This window comes from Phaenicophaeus curvirostris, chromosome 11, assembly GCF_032191515.1.
Source record: "Phaenicophaeus curvirostris isolate KB17595 chromosome 11, BPBGC_Pcur_1.0, whole genome shotgun sequence".
NCBI classification, from domain to species: Eukaryota; Metazoa; Chordata; class Aves; order Cuculiformes; family Cuculidae; genus Phaenicophaeus; species Phaenicophaeus curvirostris.
Window position 1 is genome coordinate 17,386,440 of NC_091402.1, and position 17,812 is coordinate 17,404,251.

Genomic DNA, 17,812 nt, shown 5'->3' on the forward strand with positions numbered 1-17,812 from the left:
GTAAACACAGACACAGAACACACATGTAGTGAGAGGCAACTGCATGAGTCTTATTTCCTTAGGAAATCAAATAATATTAGAACTAATTTCTTAATTGAATGACCAATCCGACACTCAGTCAAAAATGATTGGTCAACAAATTCTATCCAAAGATATTCAAAAGTATGCTGGTTTAAATCCTCCTTTAACCATATGTGTGGAAATGAAGATTTTTTTCTGTTAAAATTGGGAAAGATAATGGTAAATGTTAACCACTATGGCCTGTAAACTCTGTGGAAGAGATTAAAGCATTTTCCAAGACCTCTCAAAATGATGAAGCAATTTCCAAACGCATTCTGTTTGGAAACAGTGATAAAATCACTGATACTGGCACCTGATTCTGCTGATATCACACATAGCCTCATCTCCAGCTGTATACTCACACTCGCCAACTCTAATTAAAACCTCACACAGAAAAGCTACATTCCACGGTTTATTCGTGGTGACAAGTTCTTGTTACCTGACGAGTTCTCAGGCTGTCGAGCTGTGAGGTGGGTACAGTTTTTCCTTTGGAAACAACTGCCATGGTAACCCCGGCAGGGCGGACAGACAATTCATGGCATTGAAGGGAAGACAGTGAAAGCCAGATATGGGACTTGATCATGCAGATGACATTCAGGAGAGAATGGGAACGGAAGGAACAGAGGCTGCTGCTGACAGACCAATGAATAGTAACTGTCATGAGTGTGGTAAAATCACTGCAGGCTGTTCAAAGCTGTGGATCCCTCGGATGTCACCTTGCTTCACAGGGCATGTGAGGCATTGTAGGAGTCTAGAAAGATACTGTCAAGGGCAATTTGTGCAAAAAGACACATTCTGAAGAGGATCACAGCTCGTAGGTTGTCATCATGTAGAGACTTCAGACACATCTATGGTCATGCATAATGCCTAATCTTTCGCACTACAAATGAGAGAGAAAAAATTCCATGCAGTTCATACAACTGCCATTTCTATTCCCCTTTCACTCCAAATGGGGGTTCCTCATGGTGAAGTGTGTGTGCACAGAACATGAACATCTAACAGGCTCCCATGTAGTGTCATGGGACGCTCAGTGAAGGGGCAATTCAGAAGCGTGCTTGATGTCAATGCTCAGATTCCCACAAGCATCATCCACTTTTTGTATCATACTTGTTCCTTATGTGGTACATTATCTTCATGCAATCTGCACCCACCTAAGAAGACCCACTGTGGGCTGCTGGGGGCAGAGGAAGGAGAAGGATGGAGACAAGGTGCGACAAAAGATATCTTCTTTATGCCATGAGAACCAAGTCCCGCTTCCCAGAAATAAAAACATATAAAAAAGAAAAATAGAGCTCTAATTGGATACATAAAGTAGTGATGCAGAGGGACAAGACTTCTTTAAAGCAACTCTTGAAAACAAAATCCTTAAATGAAGTAAGTGTATCAGCTCTTTCAGGCAAGATTCCATCTTCCTGTACAGCTCATACAGGTGCCAGCACATTCAGGATTAAGTGGGACTCTGAGGCATAAATGGAAAATCACTGCACTAAAAGTTGATCTCCTCTAATGTCTCTGATGTGTGAATGCAATTTCTATCATAAATATGAAGCAAAAAGCATAGAAAGAACGCTAGGTTCGAATAAGATGCAGTAGCAGACTCTTTGATATACAAGTCTAATTTTTGCTATCATCCATGTAGGTGTAAATCTGTAGTAAGTAGTCCGCTGATCTCAGTCGTGTTGTGACAGACTCATTTTGTTCTAACCCAGATCAGAATCTGTCACTTAGCCTTTGAAGTGTTAATTTCTGAAAAGTCCTCTTGGAACAGAACAGTGTACGTAGTCACTGTCCAAAAACTCTTTCCAGCCTAATTGCCAGAACCAGCATGTAAAGCCCTAATGACTTAAACGGAATTATTTTAGAGTCACACTGATGGAAGGAAAATGAGAAATAGATTAGAATTTTTGGTTTGAGTAATAGCATTGTTCAGGAACCTGTACTATGTGTCTTAATCAGCAATCCTGCAATATAATTGTCTGTTTGTTGTGTAATGTTCCTAGAGAATCTTATGCTATTTATACAGTGTACATAATCCTCATAAGTAAATGAACTGCATTTCCTAAGGCTCAAAATCCTTTCTCCTATTCATCCCATTTGACTGATCTTAGCTCTTTCTTTCCATATTTTCCCAGGAACATAACTATATTCATTGGAAAGCTCAAGAAAGAGCAGTATTGTGTTCTTAATGACAGAGGCAATTGAGACACTTTTGGAAGAAAACCAGATGAGAGGGCTCTATTTAAGGTCATGCATTTTAATCTCTTGCTTAAAAAAATATCCTTTCCAGCTAAGACTCTGAAAACTCATTACAGCCAATGAACAAATTAGGAAAATTTATCCAAATTAATCCATTTGAATGCCATATTCATTAGTTTATATTAAAACACATTCAGTAGAACTATTGTTTCTGAACGACAGGTCACTCATAAAATATGTTGTATCACCATGACAGCTTTAAGCATGTGTTGCTTTTATGTTATAGAATTCCTGCTTTATAAATAAGAACATATAGAAGGACTTAAGCAAGAAATCCTATTAGGGAAGATTTAGCAATCAAAGAATTTTTATTTATCCTCCTTAGCCTGGCATCCAACCTCTTATGACTTGCTTTTTTCCCCTGAGAGCTTCTTCTAAAAGTTTTAAGAAGTTAAATGAAGTTCAATTAAATACTGCATGTCTTGATCATAAAATGCTTATTTGAATATGTACTTTGGGGGGGTTTCTCTGGAAAAGAAAACGTGTGTAGGAGGGGCTGGAAGTAGACATTCTAGCTTTCATGCTTGAGTATTAACTGTGCATTTGAATAACACCTTCTAAAATGAAAATGTCTATTTATAAACATGCTTTTGACTTCTGACAAGTAGTAGATCATGATTCTGCTCAGTTATACCTGTGCAACAGCCTCTGTAGTGCCTGTGTGCAAGGAGGAACGAGCAAGGCAAGAAGTTGATCTGATAGATGAGATCAGAGTAGAAAAGAAGGAGCCAGAACTGAAGTGCTGATCATATTTTAGAAGAAAATAATCTGTTTTTTCAGCCCTGCTTCTAATCAATCATTTGCCCTCATGTCTTCTACAAACCACCTCAACTCATCTGCTTTGCTTGGGCGTTAGTAAAGAGTGACAGTGCTTCTCGGTTTCATCTTTGGAAGTGCCTGCCAGGGCCAGCTTTATTGCTCCCTTATTTCTCTGAGAAACCAGCTATGCAGCCCTGCTTTGCAGAGAGTGAGTGTAAATGCTGACAGTCGCAGCTCGAGTACTGTTAAAAAACGATGAAAGGAAATGTTACATAAGAGAATAGTGCTACTAAATCCATTGTGCATTCCAGAGATCAATTTAATAGTGAATTATTCTGGGGGAGGCAAAACTTAGGTTTCACTTGCTTGTTGGAGAATTACTCTGTTTTTTCACCCATTCCCCAAGTTCTTTGATAAAAATTCAAAGAGACACTAGTAAGAATACGTGCTGCTCGATATTGTGATCTGAGGACTTAATTATGTGATAAAGAATTATAGTGTCAGTGCCCTGAGGGTGCTAATATGTCTTGATCATCCTAACCAGGATCACCTGGGGCCTCCACCCACATCCAATAAATTCAGGAGCATAATTTAAACCCAGGCCTGGTGTGTCAGGTTTTTCTTGTCAACTTGCCTTTGCCTGAGAACTGCTGGTAGGATGTTCTGCAACAGCTTGTCTCTGGTCCTGTGGAGCTGTGCCCTGAAGGTGAGCTCGTTACCTGGGTCACCTTCTCTTTGAGAGCATCTTTGCTCTTGTTGCTCCATGATAAACTGCCCTGGCTGAGAGACTGTAGCTCATGTCTAATGTGAGGTGTCTGTTAGTGGGGGAACTGAATTGAATGGCTCGAAGACTGATATTCAGAGGTGCCCATCACCCTGCCACTCTCAGTGGTGTACATAAGCTCTTTTCAGGCACAGAACTGCACCTCATTAAAATTCTGAAGATGTGCTAATCGCATCACCTACCCTGCTTTGCCTTCTTGCATCAAAGGCTTGTCTTCTCTATCCTGATTTCTTAATACAGATCATGCGTTTTATTTATATATTTATTTTGCTAATGGAGCTTCACATTAAATTTAAAGTCCATTAGAACTGCTTACAGAGTGCCCTTGAAAACTATGTTTGATTGCTGAATCATCCAAGCGTGATATGGAAAGCTCTCACGCACTAATGGGTTTGGGAACACAAAGGTGGCTTCGCTGGCTTTTTTAGTCCTTCACTGGCATCTGAAATATCTCCTAGGGAAAGCACATAATGTAAAAAGCCTAACATGTTGAAAGGATGTATTTGTAAGGGAGGTGGGGAAAGGCTGGGTTCTAGGATTAAATCCTCTTGTGTGATGAACGTGAAAATGACAGAAATACTTAAAACTCCCAGTGAGAAATCCATCTTTCCCTGCACAAGGCACAAGTTGCTTTATGCGGAGAACTGAGCTAGGTGGCGTTGAATTCACCCACCCTGCCCATGAAGAGTGAGTGGGATTAAAAGAGTGAGTGCTCCCAAGCAGCCATTCCAGCCTTTGGGCATGGAAATAGCAATTGCTGCCCTTTGCGCACCCACTGGGACTCACCATGAACCCATCTACACTTCTGGGTGCTTTAGGGTACAATGACAAGTACAGATCCAGACGCTGCTGGTGGGTCACTTGGCACAAGAGCCTCTCCTTGATGACCTGCAGCCTTCTGCCTTCTTTACTGGACTCTCCCTTGGACTTTTTAAGGTTATCTCTATTGGATGCAGAGGCTCCTCTTAGAGCAGGGCATGCACTCAGTCGTTTAGCTGGTCTACTCAAAGGACACGAAATAAAGACAGTCTTCATGGTCTTAACTGTAATTCCATATGTCTCCACTTGCACTGCTAATGGGTTCATAAATCTGAATGAAGGAGGCAGTGGGGCAGGATGATCTGGAGCTGTGAGCAATGGAGCACAAAGCAGCATGAATTGCCTGACACAGCAAGTTTCTTTTTTTCTGCCAGTTTGAAATCTTGCATGGTATACATGTTGTAGATGATGGATAGCCTGCTTAACGTGAGATGTGTTGACTCGATTGCGGATGTGAATTGATTTAAGTTTGAGAACCATTTTTGTTGATTTGTGTATCTGGCTCTTTGGAAAGAGGCCTGAGGCATCAGTCTCCATAGAGGAAAGTATTGTCTCAGAGGAGTATTTCTCAGCTATAACATCTGGGAACACAGCAAAACAGTGCTGGTAGAATCTAATATCCTCAGATTCCTTTGTTAGCAATATTTCAGTGTTAACATTGCTTTAGAAGAGGAGATTGAAATTCTTGATTTCTTGGTTTTTTCAGAGTATTTTTTTTCTAAGCTTGAAAATTAGACTTTACTCCCATCTGATTTTTCCTTCCTATTTTCTATTTGCTGAGAATTTAGCTTTGCCTTTATTGTAAATTGAACATGAAATTGAGTTTATTAGAAATGGCTGTAGAGGGCATATAGAACATAGAGATATTTTGTACCTTCAGGACCATATGTGATAGTGACAGGCTTAAAAGATGTTAAATTTAAGTTGATTAAACTATCCAATAAAGGTTTCATAAACGCTTGAAAATATGTGGGAGTTCTTCAAGTTTTGAAAAGACGCTCTAATAGGTCAAGAAAGATTACTTTTCTAATAACCACACAGGGAAAATGTTCAGAGGTAGATCCTCTGATTTAGCAGCTCAATGTCTTTATTAACGGGTAATAGTTGTGATCTTTGCAGTCACTGACTGTGCCATATCAGTTTTGTATTGGATTATTTCTCTTCTTTTTGAATTTACTATGCCCTACAGTTACTCAGTTTAGAAAGTGACAATAAAAATGCACGAAGAAATAAACAGCAATTATGCTTCTCGAAGAGTTCCAGGGCATTTTGTCCACTGCCCCCTTTAAATATTGAGGCAATCAGCAAAGCTATTGTTGTTTGACTCTGACATGCTGCATGCATTCCCTAACTGGTACCATTCATTCCTCTGATTGAATAAGATGCTCTTTCATTCTTCATATGAAGACTTTTCCTTTGGGTGAATGCACATTCTTCAGTGGTGTACAGAAGCACCTGAGCCAATTTTAAAGACAGCTAGCTTGATAACCAGCAGCAGTCTGTCTTTGGCACCACAAAGATGTCTCTTGAACAGATCAAATTAGTCTGGGGGGGCTTTGATATTATTGGCTCCAAGTTAAAACTGACTTTAATATCTTTCTCTATGCTATGCCGCGCTCTGTAGTCCGTACATACCCTAGAAACAAATTGTCTTACTTGCTGTACTCTGATTCTGTCAAGGGATATGTTGTAGGATCAGAAAGAGTATGTGATAAGCTATCAATTAAAGAGCTTGATCAGTTAAGAAAATGAGTAACCCTTAAAATGTTTCTTAGTAAATTTAGGGAATGGTGTCCTGTCCTTAAAGTGGCACCTCTCACATAGTCTTGAGGAATAGTTCAGTGAGTCTCCATCGTGAGAAAGGCTCAGCATGATGATGCATACAACTCCCTTTTTGGCATGAAAATGATTAGCAGAATTCTATGACCACAATTACTCCCTCCTGTTACACCTCAGCTCTCTTAGGTGAATCAGTGTCAGAGCAGGAGCCCATCAGAACAAATGCTGCCTAGCTAGGGGTGTTAAGCTAGTAACGAAAGCATTTGGATGCCAGCCTTGTTTAAATGCACATTGAAGTGAGCCTACTACAAAATGCTAGGACCTTGTTAGTTAGGGATTAGGACAAGTAAAGATTTGCTGTGCTACTGATAAGAGGCTGAATTTGGTTCTAATTTTGCTTCTCCGATACAGGGATAACTGATCTTGTCTTTTCCTAACTCTAAAATACAGACCAAGAATACAGTGGTAGCCAATTTGAAGCATTACAATCCCCACTTACATGCTGCTTCCTCTTGCTAATACCTTTAGAGAAGGCAGAGGAGTAACACAGTCTGTATTAAGCAGTAGATGGAAAACCACATGCAAGTAAAACTTTGAGCACTAGGTGCTCTTTTCTGTCACAGACCATCTTAAGAGCACTAGGGGCAATATATTTTAAAAGCAACCTCACCAACCTTGCACAGGTTATACTTGCAGACCTATATTATTATATGCAAGAGCATAACTACATACCATTCAATGCCTTTTGGATTTGCAGCCCTATACATGTATCTGGAAAGCAAGCCCTCATGTGGAAATTGCTTGTGGATTGCAGTCATTTTATATTTAAAAGTGGTCACACACACACACACACATGCACAAAAGAACTGCTTCAGCATCCCATCAGTGCTCATTACAGGGTATTGTGTCCATTGGCACAGATGGAAAACCTGCAAGGCTACATCAGCATATTCATTCTCAAAAACCGAAGGCTGTGAATTCAAAATCTGGATTTGATCACTGGAAAGGATTTGGAAAGGCAGTGTTTGCACTGTGATTTTAGAATACAGTGCTTGAAATGTGTGCTGAGACCTCAGATACGTCTGCAGCCTGTTGAGGTATGTCCCAGCAAATGAAAACCAGGATCTGTTTCAGTCCTGCGCACCAAGTTCAGGCATCCTAATTAACCCTTCAACAGCAGGGTTTGTCACACACAGCTCAAGTGGCATTCCTGCATATTGGGTGGGTTTGTTTCTGGAAGTTTATTTCCCATAAGAAATGGGTGCAATATTATTATCTTATTGGAAATGACTCCAGAAAAATCCAACTGATTGTTGATTAGTAAGTGGGAGGGTCAAATCCACTAATGTGATTGGAGAATAATTTTTGATCCATTGAACTTAAGAAAGCAATTATTCCAGCACACAGAACAAGTTAAATTATGACAATTTCTACTACAGAGGCAGAAAACAAGACAAATTACCTTTGCGCTTTGAAGACATGCTGCTTCTCCTTCCTTTGATACAAGACTTCAGAAAGGATCTTGCTTCAATGTCTGTAGACAATGTGCAGAAGACTGCTTTGAGCTTAATGTCTAACAAATTTCTGGGGCTGCAAAAGGAAAAAGAAAGGGAAAGACATGAAGAGAAATAAACAAAAAATTATGCAGCCAGCAATGTATTTTTCCACAGAACCTAGGACTGCTACATTTGACCTATATATCTTTTGCAGGAGGAATTGGGTGCCTCGGTCGTGACAGGGGACAGACACGGAAATGCCTTGATGCAGTGGAGATTTATAACCCTGATGGAGACTTCTGGAGGGATGGACCTCCTATGCCTTCTCCCCTCCTCTCCTTACGAACAAACTCTACCAATGCAGGCGTCGTGGAAGGGAAGCTGTACCTCTGTGGAGGATTTCACGGAGCAGGTACTAAAATGAGTCTGATGTTCTCTACGTGGTTGAAATCAGTTTTGCTGTACACAAACTGATGGACCAACCCTATCAGGTGGCACTGGCATGTCCTGGGACTGCAAGCTGATTCAGCCCTTTGGACTGCTGGCTCCTAATGTCAATATGAGTTGTGTTCTGTTTGTCTTTTGGTTTTTCTATTAACCAAACACGAAAAATTAAGTACATTTCTCATCTGTGCTAGATCTGTCCAAATCTACATCTTTAACTACTGAGGTCAGCAACTTAGTGTTATGGGCGTTAAAGAACTTGGACATATTTGTCCTTAGCCAAACTGTCTGGCTCTGCCTGTTTGTTTACATGCTTTTCATAATCAGTGTTGAAAAAGCTTGTGTATTTAATGAGGTACAAAGAGACAAAATTTCCAGATCTGGTGTTTTCAAATAACCCGAGCCCTGTGGTCACCTTTCTCCTGTTTAAGTATTCCTCCTCCCAGCTGTTCTTGGCTTTATCAAAATCTCCAGTACTGCAAACTGTTATTTTTCTCATTAGAAAGGCAAAGAATCTACCAAAACACGCATACTTAAACTTTCCTGCTATATACAGCTGCTACTTGATCTCCTTTATAGGAGAAAGCAGTAATACAGATGCATTATGGTTGGACTTGATGATCCGGTGGGTCTCTTCCAACCTGGTTATTCTATGATTCTATGATTATCCCTGCTAATAAATATCATGTCAGGCTCACTGTTGCCCAGGAATGACCACCGGGTAACACTGAGTGAAATGTCCTTCACATTACACCGACTCCAGTTGCGTTGACTTTCACTTGTATAACAAACTAAACTTAAAGCTGCAGTTATTTTGGAATAATGATTTCTACCAGCTAGCTTGCAAATCACCTTCCCCTCCGATCATTTGCTACTGTTTGAGGAAGCTGCATCCTGTAAACCATTGTATGGTGTCTCTCTAACAGGCATGTTCTTGTGTCATCTCTGATGGAAGTTCTGTGACCTCAGAGCAATTACGGTTATGGTACATCACTGAGTTTCCATAGCAAACATTGTGCCATCTTATTTGTCTTTTTCACAGCAATATTAGGAAAAAAGCCTAAAGCTAGTGGGCACAAATCTCAAAAGGCTGATTTTTTGCGCTGGGAAATAAAGCAATTTAATTTAAGATGACTAACAGATTAGTATGAGATTTTCTGAATAAGGTATCTTCAGAGCCATAAAAGCCTCTCTCTGTATAACACCACCACGTTCTGTCACTGAGTCATGTATAAAGAATGGTAGTACTGGGAGAGGTTGAAAGTCCCCCTGTGGATTTCTAGATGGCCATCTTTTGTATATTTGTATAAAACCAGCTCAATGGGGTCTTGATTCCTGACTGTAGTGTTGCAATCTATATAATTATGTATAAAACTCCCCTGCACTAATAATGTTACTTAGATTGGAAGACAAGAAGTCAGAGCTAGAAAATGCCAGTTTTGCAGTTACCTGTGCAACCTGAACTCTGCCCCTTACGCGTGCATTTTGTATGCCAGTGAAGAAATAGTATGTGATTGTGTTGTTAGACATTGTTATGAGGTCTATTAACAAGGGAGCCAAAATAAGATTCTCACTGTAAACTGTAAATCAGGTGTATTGAAATATTTGAGGAGTTGAGAGGAAGCTGTGCCTTAAAGACAGACGTCTTAATGTGGACTTCAAATTACTAAAGGAAAAGGGGTTTCTAAATCTCATAACAGTAACAAATTCTCACTGCCCTCATCAAGAAAAAGATGGGGAGAGCCATATGCTGAACCTGAAGAGGTTATCTAGCTGGCCTCTCTGCATGCTAGAAAAAGGTCTTGCCTGATCTGCTATTTGGAGGTCAGGGGTGGAGAAAGGGTTATTACTGTCATATGGATGCTTGGAGAGAGTGGCTTGACTCCTCTCTTTCACAACTGCAGCTGCTTAGCAGCTTCAAGATATTCACAGAACAGCATGTGCTGCCGCTGCTTTAGTAGCAAATAGGGTTATTTCAGAATGTGCTTGTTTGGTTGTAGTGTTTTGGGTTTCTTGGCATGCTACTTTGATTTTTTTTTTTGTGAGGGATGCAACCAAGAGAGGATATTCCAGTTTCATAAAACATTGTAATTTAGTTTCGACCAAGTGGAGCTTTTGGAACAAGCTGGAGGCACAGCTGTAGTCTCTGGGTTGCATCTTCATCTTCCTGATGTATATGAAGCACCATGCTTCATATAACTTTCTGTGCAGGTATTGACTTAAATGGATAGTTAGAGAGCAGAGATGCTGTACACAAACACAAAGCTGAAAAGCAGCTGTCAACTGCTCAAAGGGCCTTGAATTTGGGTGACAAGCTACACACTGCACAGCTACCGTAGCTTCTGAGTCCCATATGACACTGCAGATTTCTGTGATGACAGGATATCGATCTCATCTTTGCCTGCTTGAGGGGAGGATAAGTGGTACAGCTCTAACATCCCCAGCAACAGAGGAAGAGAAATCCCAGCTACCAAGAATCTCCAGATGGAAGTTAGCTTGGCCAGCTGAGAGGAGAGTTTGAACAACACGGGGCACAGTCTCTCTAAAGGATGAGTGGACTCCACAGTGTGTTCAGGCTCCAACAGAGAAAGCTTCCTCTGAACTGCAAGGAATGCTGCTTAGCTTTGAGTTGTGCTGGTATACACAGCTTGTAAGTCTTTCCTTGCTGAGGCTTCCTCAAGTTAGAAACTTGCTCAAGGCCTGGCCATGAAAGAGGAAAGCAGATTAATTCAGGTGAAGTTTAGACACTTATCTGGAGTGCCTACACTAAGACCTTCGTGACTTCTGGCTCCCTGCAGCATATGGAGAAGCACTGGCAGAAGACGATTTATGTCCTTGGTGCTTTAAATCTGCTCTGAAAGACCGGAAGGCATTTGAGAACCCTGAGAAACTCTCTGGTCTCTTCATGCTCTGTGTTTCAATCAGGATATGATGGATTCTAACCTGTCTTACCTAAGGCAAAAGCATCAGGAGCTCAGTGTCTATAGTCAGATGGTACAAACCACTCCGAGACCTCTGTGTTGTATCACCAGCTGACAAAAATTTTATGTTCTTACGACCACGATAAGTACCCAAAAAATAATTTCTGCTTGTTTTGAATTTGTTCCTTCCTTATCAAGACTTACAGGGCTTCATCTGTTAGCCAGTAGTTTAGCAGAAAATGAGCTAATTCATATAAAAACTGTTATAGAGAATAGGAAACATGAATCTGTCTCTGACACTCAGCTCCATCTCATGTAGCCTTCTGTTGTGAATGTCGCCTGTCATTTGTCAGCAATGTTATAGCATTCATCAAGACACCCAGAAATCTTTAAGATGGTTGGTTTTGTCCATTAGCTTATAGTTGTACACGGAGGAAAACATTACCCATAGTCTGAATATGCTGAAGGACTCAAAGTGCAGTAGCCAGCCAGCTTTCTACTAATTGTTAAAATATGTTACTGCATTTACTGTTGTAACTGTGGATTTAAACCAGCTTTTGCAGCCTGACTGTACAACGTTCTTGTTGACATATTTTATTTCCTTCGCCTTTACATAGAATTAAACCTGCCACCTGCACAGGCTGACAGCTATTAACGTTAGCCTGAGCATGGCAGAAGCAGCCTCATTAACGTGCCTCACGGAAGGAGGTGGTAAGCAGCTCTTCAGGTATGCAGCAGTACGTGCTTATGAAATGCCTGCCAGATTGGGTTCCCTTTCTTTTTGATGGCTTTGAGTATCATAAATATTTTTCCTGTTAAAAATAATGAAGCCTGTCTGTTTGCTGGGACTCTGTCATCTGCCATCACTGTCAGCTTGTGGAGGCACATGTTTGTTGACTTTGCATTGTTGCTGCATAAATACAGATCTCCGAGCCTGTTTCTGGGGGCTGGGGGATTGTAGCTTTAGTTTCAGATTATAGATGTTGGTCCAACTGCCTGCCTCACAGACTTGAATTAATAAATTCACGTTTGGAGTTGATTTTTTTTAACTTGATGGTTTTAATTAGAATGCCATCTTTACTCTATACCCACGTGACACCAGCTGATGTGCTGGTGGGACAAGCATCACAAAGGAAATAATAAGAGGTCTGCTCTTGACATCCCATATCACTTAAAAGATCTTGTGATTTCATTAGCTAATGGCACACATGATGTGGAACTGTCTTTCTCTGAACTGGCAGTTTTGCTGTCTCCAATGTAGTTTATAGCAGAGGTGATGCACGTACTGCTTCCCCACCATATATGTTGAAAAATTCTGTAAAATGTTTAGCATCACATGTAGGACTAGAGCTGCTCAACCCACTTGTTATTCACTTACGGATATCAAGTAGGAATTAATTTTTCACTTGAGTGGGGTTACAGTCGGAGGAAGAGGAAAGAGAAGAAATATCTATGAACTTTGAAAGCAAGAATGTCATTTTTGTGTTTGCAACTGTTAGCCAAGTTAGGTGATAGTGATAGAGTCCTACTAGCTGTGTAATTCCAAAAGGAAAAAAAAATGATAACATGTGCTTACCCTAGATCCATTTTCTGGCCTCTTCTTCCTCATTTACACAAACTGCAATCCATACATTGTAATAGAAATGGTGCTGCTTGCGGCAGTGCAGAACCGTGTAGTAATTACTGTATTCCAGCTGAGCTAATGAGTTTGCATCTCCACGCCATCCTCTCCTGACAGTGGACTAGCTTAATAGTTATTTATTTTGACTAATCTCCCATAAAGGCTGTTCTCCCTGGTCTCCTCCATTATGTGATTTAGATGGAGAATCATTCTAGTGCTTGTTTTTTATTATGGTAGTTATGGAACGTTACTGGAATCAAATTAAATTTAGACATATTAAGAAGTCTGGCACAGTAAATATTGCACTTGTGAAGTTTGGGGGTTGAGGGATTGGAACAAAACCTGTTTCTCCAGCACCTTCTCATGTTCCCAGCTAAATAAAGCAGAGGGGCAAACCCCAGGCTGCCTATCTGTGGCACTGTTCGTTTCCTTCTGTTAGAATTTACTGGGCAGAGATGAATAATTAAAGTTCCCCTGCCCACAGTTGTTACCATTTGAATAAATATTCCCACCAATGAAAGGGATTCAGGGTCTCTGTGCTTCGCTCTGCATAGAAATCCGTGTGCTGCCGCCCGCTGTGCCGCAGGCTCTGCTACATCTCCCCAGCTCACATGCTGGGTTCACCCTGAAAAATCCTGCTTGACCTTTTGCCTAATTCTCCCCAGCACCAGCATCAGCTGCCAGGCAGCACGGGAACCAGTGTGTGAGGGAGACCACCTCTGCTTACTGTCCATGCTAGAAACATGCACCATAAATAAGGCCAATACAGGCAAAGGGAATTGCTTGGGAGCAGCACCTGCTCGTTTCAGATCTAAATTTGACCTAATCGCTGACAGCACAGTGTTAGTAGTTCAGTCATACTTCTTACTAAAGCCCATTGATAGTTTACAAAGGGTTAATAAGTGATTAAGATATATTTTAATGCATTTAAATTAATTGCCAAAGAGGTCAATAGGTTGTTTAGAAACATGGCTTGTAGCCCCGTATGACATCTTCTATTGTATTCATAACTGCTTGTCACACATGCAGTCTAAACATGCCTTATATCCTCTATTAATAATGTATTAACCCATTGCAAGGCATTTAGAAACAGTATCTCAGGGTGGGCTGAGACCAGTAATTCTTACGCAGATTTTGCAATTTTTATGCTTACAAATGGTGCATTGACTTCAAGAGCACTGACCCTGCTGCCCCTGTAAGCTGTGATCCTGCTATCACTGAAACACAAGCAGGACTAGTGTTTGTAAGATTATGTCTGAAAGAGGCCTTGCCTATGAACAACAGGCAAAACCTGGAAAGATTCTAAAAGCTGAAGTAGCTGGATCAATCCCAAGAAAAACAGTTGAATTAACTGAATTAGAAGTTCCTTTCTGTAGAACTTCCCATTCTTTAGATATATTTATATATATATTTAATATATATTGATTTGTGAGTGGATGGGTGGATCAAGAAATTATGGTCTTGAAGAATTAACAGCAGAGCAAGAGGATAGAGGTCCTGTCTACCAAAGTGAATATCTTACCTTACTCCACGCAGGTGTTCTGAAAACAATAAGCTGCCACAGTTGTATATTCAAGCCTCAACCTGCCTCCCAGCTTTCGCTGTGTCTGGTAGGATACACTGTCTTGATACTTAACATCGTGAAGGCTGGCCAGCATGTTAAACAGCCAAGCCAGGTTCCCTCTCCTGTGAATTCTCTGCCTGCTTCTGCCCACAGGCATAGATGATGGATGTGCTTGACCCCACAAGGGCTGTTTGCTCCATTATGCTAGCCAGGCTGGTAGAGTTAGGGGGCAGTTCGCATACGCAAATGGGATTGAAGGCCAAAGAGTTGACAAACTTATTCCTTTTCCTACTGCAAATGAGGAGCCAGGACATCTGGTGGTAATGATCTAAATGCACTTTTATTCCATTGCAACACAAACGTGAATTCCCAAGTCGCCTAACTCCACATCACGTAACCATGAAAGCAGCTATTAGTGGCAAGAAGATAAGTAGCATAGGCTAGTCCCATATGCTTAAAATCATTCTCTGGTCTCTGGTAGAGTTAATAGCATGCAAACCCAGGTACAAACGAGCACCAGAGGCTGAGCTGCTTCAAGGCAGCTCTGAGATGTCTGTTAGGTGACAAGGACTGGGGAGGCTAGAGAAAGAAGCCCCTGAGTAAATATTTTTGGGACCCTTTGGAGACTGGCAAACACCTTGTGATGCTGAAGTGCTCTGTTTCCATGGAAAGAGCAGAGCAGACCACTAGTTTAACCACTAGAGCCGTGGTGTCTTTTTAATCTTATAAACAGATTGATGGCCAGAAAAGATAGAGCACATCAGCAAACTCTGCAGAGTGTAAAGGAAAATAAGTTGTAACAACCTGAGAAGTGCCAGCAGAGACATCAGCAGGAGTTCAGGAAAGTAGCTCGTGTGAGGATGTTCCAGGTCAGAGAGCTCACAGGCAAATTTGACACTGAGACTACTGCACAACAAGATTCTGTGCTGAGGTACCTGGCACTGCTCTGGATAAACTTGCTGGCTGTATGTAACAGTATGTCAATATAGCTATGCCACAGCTAGCACAGGTGAGTTTTAGGTATCTCTGCCCTGCACTGATGCATCCAGAGGCATCACGGCTTGTGACATGACACACACTCTCAGTGTCTCCCTAACTCTGTTTATAAGCTGGAGGCTTGTATACCAGCTGCTGCCAATGGGCTTCTATAAGAAGTAACAACTATTGACTACGCTTCAGCAAACTTGCCATAGATTTAACTCCAATGAACTAAAAATTCAGCATGAATTTTTTTTGAGATCAATGCTCTGGTCACTGAACAGGCTATAGTAGAGAGTATTTCATTGTATTGGCTTACCAACATAATAGCTGTATGGTTAATAGTCCTGGATGACCTATAGATTTTCTACCTGTTAATCATGTTGCTTAATCCTTCTACATCTGCCTCCCTTTAACCCTGCCAACCTCAAACCTAATAATTGTATCTGAATGTTCAGTTCCAAATAGGAAGGAGAAAGCAGGGTCAAAAAAAAGACCAAAAGTAGTAATAAATACTATATTCATGCAGAAAGTAGTTGTTCCTTCCCCCAACCTCCAAACCACAAGTGGAATGCAGTTAAAAAAAAAAAAAAAGCAGATCAAATATTTATGTTCCCTGCAGTCATACTGGGGGTATTTCCAAGAATGGTTCATCCTGATTTATGGTCAACCCCGATTCAAATGACGTGAGAAAACTTAGAGCATAAAATGAAATCTGGCCATATTTGGAAAGTGAATCATATTTGAAAACAAGCCTTTTAAAGAGAAAACATGATTGGGTATATACAGTGCAGGTAATTGCTTTGTGAAAATTAATATTTCCATTGCTTTTTCTGCACATTAAAAAAATTGGATGTGAAAAATTTTTGTGAACAGAATATAAAAGAGTATTTAAAGATTAAATTAATTTTACTTTCAGACCACTATATTTGCATATATGCAATATGTTTTTAACATTTATGAATTCAACATTTTCAAGTAGGACTCAAGTTCTTTCACTGGGAAAAGATGGGTTTGTGGGCTCAGTGTTAACCTTCAGACTTCACTTATACTTTAAAGAGGCAGGACCTTATCAAAAAGAGCTCTGACTTCCTTTTAAAATACCACAGTTTCTAGTGGGGATAAATTTATGCTGGAATTAATGTGCCCCATGCTGGTTTAGCCTTTTCCTTTCCTGCATAAGAATAAACCACACGACTATAAACACTGTTTTACTGCTTGAAAAGGGTCTACATTAGGGTTAGGTTTGTACTACTGGAATAATTCTAATATAGAGTGGTTTAACTCCTATGCAGAAAAACATAGTGCGAAGAATGTTTCTTAGAACTTCTCATAGTTAAACAAGAATGTGAAGAAAAATACTGCCACATTTTGTAGAAAAAAAGATAAAGTATTTGGAAGGGAGTGAAATCCTTTCATTGAGGCTGTGTGGCAAGTGATGCAGAATAATGCTGGGTATGACAGGGAGTTGTGGGTTGGCTTTTTAAGCTGGTAGCCTGTGTAACAGCCAGTTTCTTTTTGTAGGCTGCTAAGCTACTGTCTTTAAAAAAATTGCAATTAAATAAGGTGAACCAATGAGGCAGAATCTGGAATTATTTGCAGCTTCAGGCTTAACAATGTTTGTTGGGATTACAGACCAAATCCAACATTCCAGCCTGGAATCAAAGGAACTGTTCTCTCTGAAAAATACCCTTTTCTATTGTCCAAATCAAAAAGAAAAAGCTGAGGTGTTTTAACTCATTTCTCTTTTTAAAAGAAAGGGAAGGATTTGGTGTTTTTCTGAAGTATAACTGCATTTTGAGGAGCGCTTTTCCTCATTTTCTCATCCAAAGGGTGCTGCTTCCTTTTGTATTAAATAAGATAAGACTAGGGAAATGATTGCTTCCCTTACTCCAGCAACATACTCTTTTTATCTTCCAAGGGTTAAGAGTTAACAAACACTTCATGTGCTAGAAAGCAGAATTTGTAGAGTGGAGCAAAACCAGTTGCAACATCCCACAGAAAAGAGAAACAAGGGCTACTAAAGGTTCTGAGTCACCAGGGTCAGGAAAAAACACAGCAAGGCTTGTAAGGCAGGGTTGCTGAATCTGCCTTTGATGTCTTAATTAGGACTTTTTTTTTTTTTTTTCCTGAAGTGCTGTAGTCACACACAGAATGTTTCAGGCAGTTCCAGTGTTTGATTTATTTTTTTTCCTCCGATTGTCTCACTTTTGTCATCATCCATGCCAAAGAAAACCCAGGCATTAAAATCTATTGCCTAAAGGAGATATAATAAACACAGAGAGTTGAGCCTCCCATGTCACAGCTTACATCTGGTTATGTCTCCATATT

At 40.5% G+C, this 17,812-nt stretch overlaps 3 protein-coding genes across 3 annotated transcripts in view; 2 read left to right on the forward strand and 1 right to left on the reverse strand.

The window, feature by feature from the left end:
- Nucleotides 1–12,920, reverse strand: part of MGLL (monoglyceride lipase) — a 108,260-nt gene extending 95,340 nt beyond the window's left edge. Inside the window, exons 1-2 of the mRNA XM_069866226.1 lie at nucleotides 12,895–12,920; nucleotides 7,920–8,047 (exon numbers count right to left, since the gene is read on the reverse strand). Coding sequence (XP_069722327.1) covers nucleotides 7,920–8,047; nucleotides 12,895–12,905 — 139 coding nt within the window. The 5' untranslated portion in view covers nucleotides 12,906–12,920. The remainder of the gene's footprint in view (nucleotides 1–7,919; nucleotides 8,048–12,894) is intronic.
- The window catches only part of KBTBD12 (kelch repeat and BTB domain containing 12), a 29,055-nt gene that overhangs the window by 8,836 nt on the left and 2,407 nt on the right, over nucleotides 1–17,812 (forward strand). Inside the window, exon 4 of the mRNA XM_069866218.1 lies at nucleotides 8,168–8,365. Within this exon, the coding sequence (XP_069722319.1) occupies nucleotides 8,168–8,365 (198 nt within the window). The remainder of the gene's footprint in view (nucleotides 1–8,167; nucleotides 8,366–17,812) is intronic.
- The window catches only part of SEC61A1 (SEC61 translocon subunit alpha 1), a 41,668-nt gene continuing 29,058 nt past the window's right edge, over nucleotides 5,203–17,812 (forward strand). The window contains exon 1 of the mRNA XM_069866224.1: nucleotides 5,203–5,207. The gene's annotated coding sequence lies outside the window, so the exon portion shown is untranslated. The remainder of the gene's footprint in view (nucleotides 5,208–17,812) is intronic.